The sequence below is a fragment of the Syngnathus typhle genome, linkage group LG12 (assembly GCF_033458585.1).
Source record: "Syngnathus typhle isolate RoL2023-S1 ecotype Sweden linkage group LG12, RoL_Styp_1.0, whole genome shotgun sequence".
Classification (NCBI taxonomy): domain Eukaryota; kingdom Metazoa; phylum Chordata; class Actinopteri; order Syngnathiformes; family Syngnathidae; genus Syngnathus; species Syngnathus typhle.
This window is the reverse complement of record NC_083749.1, coordinates 3,832,066-3,842,570: the sequence shown is the minus strand read 5'-3', so window position 1 is coordinate 3,842,570 and position 10,505 is coordinate 3,832,066. Positions and strand designations below refer to the sequence as shown.

The following is a 10,505-nucleotide window of genomic DNA, read 5'->3' as shown; positions in this document are numbered from 1 at the left end:
TACTCACGCCCCTAATAGACATATTGACATATACAGTTCTGTGAATAATCAATTAGCCACGTTGGAGTAATGAAAAGGGCTTTTATTTTTTTATTTGTGTAGAGTCACTATGTAACCTGTGCGATAGAAATAAGAACACCTCAATAAGAAAACTGAACTAAAAATAAGCAAACTCAAATACAAGATGAAAACCTCTTGTTTTCTTTACAAAATAAAAGTACGCAAGAGTCTTCTTAATCAGAGTCATTTGCAATATCTGCATCTTCCTGGAAGAAAAGAAACAATAGTTAGGAAAATGTATTTTTTTCCATTTATCATTACTAAGTGTTGTCTGATACCTCTTTCTGCTCTTTATTGTTCTGCATTCCAGTCGCTGTGCCGTGGAAGTCATGTATGGGCAGTGTGGCCATCCAGCTGCGCATGGAGCCCTCCTGACACTCCGTTTCCACAATGGTTGGATAAATATGAGCCTCTTTGAAGGCTTTGATGGCTTCCTCTTCACCGTCCCATTCGAGACACTCATGGAGCCCGTCGCCTCCGAAGCGTTTGTTATACCTGTCAAAGTGGACCCTCTCCAAGACCAAGCCAAGCCCTGGGGCTTTGGGCACGTCCACTTTGTCTTGTTCCCAACTGCGGTCCATGACTTTCTCCTGCGCGTATCCCTTAATGACTGCGATGACAAGGCCAATCATCTTCCGGATTTGGTGCATCATAAAGCTCTGGCCTCGCACCGTGATGACAGCAAATTCGTTTTTATTGAGGACAAAAGGCTCGCCGCAGGACATCTCAGTGATGTAGCGACGGGCGCTGGGGTCCTTCGGAGCCTTCTGGGATGTGAAGTTGTGGAAGTTGTGGGTTCCTTTGTACCGCGCAAACAGATGGTTGACCTTCTGAAGTGTCTCCGGATCGAGGCGGAAGGATGCCGTGTCACTTGTGTCGTAGTCTTTATGAGAAAAGGCCACTGTTGGAAGCAGGTAAGAATATGTGCGAGCGTCGCAGTTGTTTTTGGAATTGAAGCCTTGGGTCACTCGTTTCACACCTGAGGTTGGAGAGAGCATTGTAAACTGACCAACTGGAAATATATTTAAACACACATGGTTGTTTTTTGTGGTTAGTTGGACAGTAAACAACTTTTACAGAATGATCTGTTCTACACATATGCAATATAAGTGACATGAGAAAATGAAAATACTTCTCACCAAGGATTCTGATTTGAGGTGGTAGGTGCTCGTTAATTTTTTCAACTATATCTTCAATCATCCACAGCTTCAGAGACACCACTTGGCCTGCCGCAGACACACCCTAAAGTACATCAAATAGGAAACGAGTGATGACATTAGTATTCTTATGACGTGTGTGTGTGTTAAATATGTTTTGGTCTCTATTTGCTCTGCAATTAGATGGCAAGTAGTCCAGGATGTACGTTGCCACGAGACCATGGATGGATGAAGATGACTGTCCTACCTTATCAGTCCTGGCGCATCTTTGGAAAGACATCTTCTTCATTTCATCACCATGGTTTTCAGGGATGCAGCCTGATTTGATAAGAGCTGCGACAAGATCATCCTCTATTGTTCGGAACTGAGCATTCCCAGGATTTCGCTGAAGGAAAATTGAAAGAATTAAGGGTGGGAGCTTTTAATTTAAGGGTGTGCGTTTGTTTTGTACCTGCATTCCATAGTACCCCTTGCCACAGTATGCCATAAGGAGGATGACTTTCTTTTTGGGGTATCGCCTTTCTTCATCGGTGTTATCTCCCTCGGATTTTGCTCTTTTTGTGGTTGGAACAACCTCATTGTCCTCTTTGGGTCGTTTCAAGAGATTGGCAGCCGGTTCGTTTTGTGATGCTTCACTCATGTTGGAAAGGAATTTAAACACACCACCTGGAGGACAAAACATCTAAACCTTTATAGTAGTACAGAATGCAAAAAGTTAAGTTTCACTGTGTGGAAAATCTTACCGTTTGTTGCTGCTACGCGTCTCCAGGTAACCAAGGCACTCAGCGGCAGCCTGGTTTTAAACATGTCCCCTAAGCCATTGGGGAGAGACAGTGCAACCAAAATGTTGCAAGGTGATAAAGCTAACGCGGAACTGCACAATTTTTCGGAATAAAAACAAATTAGTTGAGAACAAAGAAAATAGTTTTGAATATTCTACGCAACAAATCGTCCTTTTCCCCGGATTCAACGTTTTTTCATCTTAAACAATTTAAATAAATCTATTATTCATTTCCCTAACTTGACACTTATCGCCGCCATCCAGGCACATGGAGAGTATCAACTTTGACCCCAGATGTAAAATATCGCGGGATTTGTTTTATCGCGCGACTTAGTGTTCACGTAAGCTCTGCAGGCAAAAAATGTATACTGCGACAGCATTTATTATGAAAAATAATACTTATTATTATTGTCAACTCTTTATTATTTTATTGTTTTTAAATGTACGATCCACCACATAATTTTATTTTGTTTTGTTATTTAAATCCCTCGACTCGAAAGTAAATAAACTTATCCAAATGGCCAGTCGGGGGCAGTAATGCACCATCTTAAAGGCAACAGAGAGTAGAAGAAGAAAAAACCCTCCTCTCTTCCAAACAAACATGGCGCCCTCCCTGAAGCGCAACGTGAAGAAGGCAAAATCAGAAACAAGTGTCAAAAAAGATCAAATTGACCTAAACAATGTAGTTTTTAATATACTTCAAAGCAGAAAACACGCCAATGACGTTTTCGACATATTCGAGTTTCTTCAGGTATGTGTAATCCCGCTGATATGCTTCTTTCTGTCATTTCAAATGATGTGATTGTCTTCTTGCAGTCAGAAGAGGAGAACGATGTTGTCATGGCCATCAACGCGTGCAGCAATTTATTTTGCACGCTTTTAGAAAGAAAAGAGCTATTTAATGGCAAACTACCAGCAGAAGACGACGCGTTAAATGGTGTGCAATCCTTACACATTGCCACGACTCATCAAACATGCTTTTGTGTTCTAAACTCATATCCAACTCATTACTAGGTGATTATCATGCTGAAGACAAATACCGTATTTTCATGAGACACCGTTACAACAACTGTACAGAGATGCTGCTTGAACACCTTAGTCATGAACTTCATGCGGTCCAGGTTAGTTAGCTCAAAATGGAATACGGAGAAACGTAATCATTGGATTATTTATACTAAGCATTTGTTCAAACTAGGAAGCTTCCTTGTGTTGCCTGATGAAGTTTGCAGCGGGAGAAGGAAAACACCCCCTCATGGACTTGGACTGGAGTGAACACCACAGTTTCCCCCGGGAACTGATACAGGTAGCTATTTTTGTCATTAACATGTGTTCTTAACGCCCACCCCCCTTTAGAATCTCTCATTTTATTCTAAAGAGCTTCATTTTCTATCCTGCATGTCTTGTGTAGTCTATAGTGGACAGAATGCTGTCCCAGACGATGGACAAGTCTCTACTGATTTCTCGGTTTTATGAGTTCCTGGAGAAGGAGGATGTACGCTATTATGTCATGAGCTCAGTCCGCGGGAACATCGGCCAAGTCATGGACAAAAGCAAAGGGGTAAGTTGCAGTTTAGTACACAACTTTTCATTGTCAAACTAAAATCAAATCCTCCAAATAATATATCTGGCTTTTTTTCCCTCTCCAGGAAGTCATGCCTGTATACCAACTCAACGTTTTTACTCTCATGTCCAACATTAGCGTGCCAAAGGAGCAGTCCAAGCTTTCCAACTTTATGGTCAAACAGGAAGGTGAGACCGGATGTTTTATTGTATTATTTACTTCAATCGTACCGATGATTTGTTCTCATTTCAGCAAAACACGAAGACTGGAAAGCTGCAAAACTACTTGTACGGAGCCTTTTCTATGCATTATCGCCTATGTTGTGATTGTCTGGAAGAGTTTTATGTTCTTTTGTCATCGCAGGAACACAAGCGTACCTTCGAGAGGATGTGGCTCGGCTTCCTCAAGCATAAGGTGATGTGAAATGTGCCACCGCACAAACGTGTCTCCCCAACTCTGACACCGACTGGACTTTTCGTTGTAGTTGCCGAGCAACATGTATAAAAAGGTCTTGGTGATGCTCCACGATGCTATTTTGCCCCACATGAGCGAACCCACGATGTTGATTGACTTCTTGACTGCCGCCTATAATGTTGGTATGTTTTTGTTTTTTTCCCCGGGTAGTCGCACAACCTCCCAATAAATTTGTACATCTGAGATGAAGTGGTCCAAAGTCACTTTGAGGCTAGATAAATAATAAGAATAATAGATAAATGACCAATGTCTTTTTTGGATAGGTGGCGCCATCAGCTTGTTGGCTCTTAATGGACTTTTTATCCTCGTGCATAAACACAACCTGTGAGTATTATATTGTATGTTGATATCAAACAGTCATAACATTTTAACCAAAGGGTAAAATGGACATTATGTGAATGCATTCATAAAAACTAACAAAATAAACTTTTTTTGATGCCTTTCAGAGAGTACCCTGACTTCTACAAGAAATTATATAATCTTCTTGAGCCTTCCATTTTCCATGTCAAGTACCAAGCTCGCTTTTTCCATTTGGCCAACCTGTTCCTCAGTTCCAGGTAGAGCTTTCACCTGCCATTAAAATTTGTTAAACGAAACTGTATATGTGACCATTTGTGTTTTATTTTGATTCCAGTCACCTGCCGTTGTACATCGTGGCCGCTTTTGCTAAGCGCCTCGCCCGTTTGGCTCTCACGGCTCCGCCCGCGGCGCTCCTCTTTGTGCTCCCTTTCATCTACAACCTGATCCGCCGCCACCCGTCCTCCCGGATCCTCATTCACAAGCCCAGCGCAGAAGACGGTGAGCTCTTGCACATAGCGGCCATATTAAAAACTCACGAAAGCCTCTGTGTCAAATATGTTTGACTATGACAGAGCTTTTGGAAGACCCTTACCTGATGGATGAAGATGACCCTGCTCAGTGCCGTGCCTTAGAAAGTAGCTTGTGGGAAATTAAGGTGTGTGATCCGAGTGCTTTGGCGCCATCTTGTGGCATCTGTACCCAATTACAATTTTATGGATATGGTTTGAATGCTGAATTTAAGTTCTTCCTGTCTTTCTGCAGACACTGCAGAGACATTACCATCCAGATGTGGTCAAAGCTGCCATGCTCATCAACACATCGTTGTCACCAAATGAGGATGACCTCAGTGAGGTGCTTGAGATAACAACATTTGAGGTGATGTGGCTCTTCATTTTGTATTTTCAAACTTTTGCTTTGCAGATGACGTCTAGCTACTTTTTTTTCCAACTTTAAAGATGGAATTTCTGCTACCTACATGGTGGAATTAATGATATACAGCGTTGGCCCACTTTTGCTAACCTTAACATCTTAATCCCTGTTGCCACACGAGCAGCACAATAAATATTCTCTGTCCACTCAGCTGATGGATCGAGACTTGAAAACATCGACCAAGAGCATCCCCCTGGAGTTTGAAACTGCCACGCGGCTGCTGAGCCCTGGCAAAGATGTGATGGGACAGCACTTCTGCTTGGAGTGAAAGAGCGCAGGATCAATATGCATGAACATGCCTCCTTTGATATCTCATTCATTTTTATTTTTTTATACACATCACAGTCTCAGTGTTTCTTGTCGGGAACTCCAATTCTATGAAAAAGACTTCACAAATGAGCAAAACATGCTGTTATTTTTGTACTGCATGTTTGTTGTTCAAACCGTCAAGCAACCGTGTGAAAACATGCCCCCGAATAAAATAAAAGTAATGAAGCATATCAAGGCCTTTTTCGCTCGCTTTAACAAGCATAACTTCACTTTGTGTTCAAGTGTGAGCTCAACCTCAAAACGCCCCTCTCCCGTCTTACTTGCTTCTCCCTTTTTATGTGCCATATGGCCCACGCAGCAGGCAGCCTTTGGGCCGAACAACGCTGGGAAACAATTCGGGACTTGCTTCTCAAAAGAGCAAGTCATCGGGGGGAAGACGCCATCCAAAAACTCTGCTCACAAGCTGCACACATTTGTAGGACAGCTCAAGGCATTGCTGTGTGTTGCGTTTGTTTTGCCTTTTAATATTTGAGGAATAGAAGATGCCAAGCGAGGTACCGGGCCTGCAGGGAACCACAGAAGATCAGTTGAAAGGGTGAGTATATGAAAGCTTAAATCTTTTTTTAACCTTTTAATTCATGCAAATTTATGCTTTTATTTATATTTCATGTGTAAATAGCTTTAAATCATTCGTATATAAAAAAAAAAAATTGGAGCCTTTCCGGCTCCGCCTTTGCTTATATGCTATATGAATGGCAACAGGTTTATCGTACCCGCTGTCAAGAACTTTAGTCGCCACGTGTTGCTGGCATAGACAGTTAAACATATTTGTAATTAATAAATTATTTCCAGACAAAATTGAAAACCCCGAAAATTACACACATAAATCACAATTGTACGTGTTGTATAAGAAAGTGTACGTGCAGACGTAAAAAGAAGGATGACCTAAAGTAGGATTTAGCATAGGGCGCATAAATGGTATTGTAATTGTGTTGAGAGAATAACTGTAATCCTCTCTTACATAACCGGAGTGAAGCTCGAGCTCGGCCTCACCCTGAACAACATGCGCTTGTTGGTGCATCCCATCAATCACTTTAGTCAGCTTCATATCACGCAGACAACTTACGGAGGTGATCAAACGTGTCACGGATGCTTACGTGGCTGAAAAAGAGCAAGCGATGCAGTTTTAGTGAATGAAGATGCTGGAATTTTACAGTAAGTGACAAGGAGATACCAATACTGCTTCAATTGTGTTTTTGTGGTTAAAGTTGAGTAGTTTGTTTTAAATCACAGGTGTCAAACTCAAGGCCCGGGGGCCAGATACGGCCCGCCACATCATTTTATTTTGGTGTCATTACTAGAATTGCAAATTGTCTTCATTTTAACATCTTTTTTTTTTAAATATTTGACCAGTTTTTACTCGTCTGATTTGGAAATGAGTTATTTTTCCGTTTGTTTTGTAGCTTTTACTGTATATAATATGAGGTGCTCATACATTTATTTAGGTTGACAGTCATAATGGACCTCTGAAAGACTCTATGACTACAATGCGGCCCGTGAAAAAAATGAGTTTAACACCCCTGTTTTAAATCAACAATATTGAAAAAAAAAATGCAATTAGCACATATAAACAAACATGTATTTAACACAATATGCATACACAACCTTTTGCATATATCAACAAGCATGTGCTTACGACGACGCCTTTTGCACGACGACTCACTTGTGTGTATTTTTAATGGTGTTGTGTATTCTGCAGGTGATAATGCGGGATCACACATCCGCCGTTAATGTGGAGGAGCTGCTGAGGCACTCTCAGATGGAGTTGCAGTGGATCCAAAGACAGCTGGCCACCATCACTGCCAGGAACATACGCCATCACCACGTGCACTCCAAGGCAAAGGTAACAGAGCTGCTGTCATGCAAACCAGTATTCAATTTTAACGGAATATTATAACCATTTCTGATTGGCTGTCCCAAAATAGCAAATATCTAAAATAACTGCTCTATTAATTAGATTGTAAATAGGTCACACGCAAGCTATTGCTTATTACGCTATATTAGCATCACGTATTAAAATATATAAGCCTTTTTTTTTTTCATTCCAGTATGTATTGACGTAAACCAAAATGGACATGATTGGATTATAATATCTTGTTTACTGATGTTTTTTTGGTTTTGCCAGAGGGAAGCTTTACTTAATGCTCTGTTGAATGACTAAAGAGATCAATTTCAAACTCAAAGTTGAGCTAGAGTGCAGGTCAACACTTGACGCTAATGGCTAAATGACTCCTGGCCCTTGGCATTTTGCCGACATGGAGGGGTTCACGGCGTATTTCCCCCTCCAATCCAGCTCTTCATCTCCTCCTAAATCCCGAGCGACTCTCACGGCTCCGTGTCATGCCTGAAGATAATGCGTCTGGAGCAAGGGCGGCCGGCGAGCGTTGCTAGGTAACAGAGTGGAACAGAGTGTACGTTGCTGCTTTCTCTTCTCACTCACGCAGACTGTAGTGTCTCCTTCCTTCTGTCCTCATCTCGGTCCCATCAAGGACTCCTTACACAACAGCAACTCATGCTGTGAGTACAAGTTCATAGAGTGCTGCCACACCTTCTGTTTCTGGTTGGTTTTCTTCAGGCGCGGTGGTTTCTTAAAAGTCAAATTAGAGGTACAAGATGAGGTCAGAGAGGGATGATTTTTTTTTTTTTTAAATGTAAAATATAAAAGCCATTTTTGATTCAAATTTGCTTCACCGTTTATAAATAATCTTGTGGTCGGTGGAGGATGGCGTGCAAAATCTCGGACATACGGACGTGTGGGCGTTCAAGCACAAAGTGGACAAAAGGAACAGCGAGTTTGAGCGATGGCGTTGAGGGAAAGTCTCTGTGTGTGTGACAGTGACATGAAGCCGCTGCCAGTGTCTTTGCTCACACTGACTCGCAGCCAGCTACAGCTTTGCACACACTCGGCACGCTATTAAAGCTGGAGATTAGAGCCGTTCGCAAACTCACACACACAGAGCTCCATCATGTGCCCGATTTGGACTTGACGGGAAAGGGAGCGAGGGAGGCACGGCGGCCTGTTAAGGTAGGCACAAAAGCATCACAAGCTCACTCAAGATCCGCCTTTCAGAATCAGAATGTTCTTAGAATTGATGGCTTGGATTCATTTTCTGCTCTCTTTGCCGGAATGCGCTCGGCCTCGTTGCAGCAGTGATGCGAGTCACTCGCTCACCAGATGGCGAGATGACTATTTAAATGACTCCTAGTCAAGATGACCTCAGGGGGATGCCCGGCACGCAATCAGTGGGCTTCACATCCATCAACCACTTGACTTGGCCCCCGCTAAAAAAAGATTATATCAAAAATCCCCAATTAATCTTTTTGTGATTATCAGACACGCAGCATTCTTGCACCATTAGCATCTCTTCACATCTTCTTGAATGATAAAGAATTGAAAGACAAAGTGGTTGCTAAGCTCAAAATGTGTGAGTGTATTTTTTTCCCCCAAATCTCCCTACTCAGTTTCAGCTTTGTCAGTACTTGCGATGACCTCAAAGAGGATGAGCACGCCACTTTTGCCCAACTCTGATGCAAGTCCTGTCAGAAGAGCTTTGCTTGTTTCCTTGGGTATAAGGGACGAGGTCCCCAATGTGCATGACACAATTGGGACCGCTCAGTCATATTCATTAAAAGGCCTCAGCTATTTATTAGAAATGTGTGTGTTTGTGCAGGAATATTATTTGCATTTAATAAAATGTTTACTTCCTGTCTTTCAGTCAAAGCCGGAAATTTCATCCCAGCTCGGCCATTCTTTTCCAAATGCGAGTCGCTTTCGCCTCCTGGAAGAGAGAAATCGACTTTTAAGACAAGAAGTGGCTGCTCTTCGCCAAGAGAAGCAGCGCTACCGCAAACTGGTAAATTACTCTTCACACGTCAGCCATGGTTTTTTTTTTTATCTGTTTTAGCAATGTCAACAAATGCCTCCTTTTTTTGCTCGCCTATTTATAGATATGGATGGCAATGTGGTAGAGTGGCTATTGTGCACAGCTGTGTGTGGGCGCCTTGGCATTGTTAGCACTGTACAGTACGTCCACTGGCGCATGCAGAGGCCTCTCTCTCCCAGGTGGTCTCGGATGGCAAGGCGTGCGAACGGTCGCCCTGGCAACACGCCCATCCGAGCGCACACCGACTGGATGGTGGAGAGGAAGTGACAGCTTGATGGCTGACACTGATGCAAAAGCTGACCTAGTAATATCCGGTTTTCTGTATCGATCGTGCACGTAACACAGACTGTGGAGCTGAAAGCACAATTACTCATATTTGTTAATATTGAAGTTATTTAAAAAAAAAAAAATGGTGATATCCTGTGCTAAGTAAATATTGACTTTACATGTCATACTCTTAATTGCCACTGGGTGGTGCTAAAATAGCTTTTCACATTTGTTCATATTAATTTGATCAATTATAATTACTGTAGCTTTTAAATTACATTTTCATGGATTTTTTTTTTAAGTGACCAAATAGCTACATTGGCAACACTGATTGTGATTTTGTTAGCTAGTTCCAAACTAGCTGTTTGTGGGAACTTAATATAATTGAATAAAATTGCTTTCTACTGCAAATATTTAGTTTAAAAAAAAAAAAAAAAGTTTAAAACCTTTTTGTGGAGATTAGATGAATCCTGCTTTTCAGCCATTCCGGCCAAGCTAACAAATAAACATTTCCCAGAGAAAAGATTTATCACTAAACACGGCTTGGAGGCCAGTTTGATCCCAACCATTAGATTATTTCTGTATCTGCGCTTGTTCAAATCATGCTATCTGGTTGTAAATGTCAAAAACCAAATAGAAGCGACTTCAACAGATTCCATTCACTGGTTACCTGGAAACTATCAGTGATAGACAGTTTACGAAAGGTACCCTCGTTGTATCAGGTGACCTGTGTTTTGTGCGGCCGCTGCTTAAAAGGCCAC

General features: G+C 41.9%; 2 protein-coding genes across 2 annotated transcripts; one reads left to right on the top strand and one right to left on the bottom strand.

The window, feature by feature from the left end:
- Positions 1–61: 61 nt before the first annotated feature.
- Positions 62–2,295, bottom strand: pus1 (pseudouridine synthase 1). Its single transcript, XM_061293267.1, has 6 exons — positions 1,961–2,295; positions 1,669–1,883; positions 1,465–1,602; positions 1,200–1,302; positions 339–1,039; positions 62–266 (listed from the first exon to the last, which is right to left on the bottom strand). Exons 1-6 carry the CDS (start codon positions 2,022–2,024, stop codon positions 234–236), a joined length of 1,254 nt encoding a protein of 417 aa, XP_061149251.1. The 5' UTR covers positions 2,025–2,295; the 3' UTR covers positions 62–233.
- A 277-nt stretch (positions 2,296–2,572) lies between these two features.
- noc4l (nucleolar complex associated 4 homolog) lies at positions 2,573–5,763 on the top strand. Its single transcript, XM_061293401.1, has 15 exons — positions 2,573–2,749; positions 2,815–2,935; positions 3,013–3,119; positions 3,194–3,301; positions 3,407–3,556; positions 3,645–3,747; positions 3,812–3,846; positions 3,923–3,973; positions 4,044–4,155; positions 4,297–4,357; positions 4,480–4,590; positions 4,668–4,831; positions 4,906–4,988; positions 5,096–5,209; positions 5,415–5,763. Exons 1-15 carry the CDS (start codon positions 2,600–2,602, stop codon positions 5,529–5,531), a joined length of 1,587 nt encoding a protein of 528 aa, XP_061149385.1. The 5' UTR covers positions 2,573–2,599; the 3' UTR covers positions 5,532–5,763.
- The last annotated feature ends 4,742 nt before the right edge of the window (positions 5,764–10,505 follow it).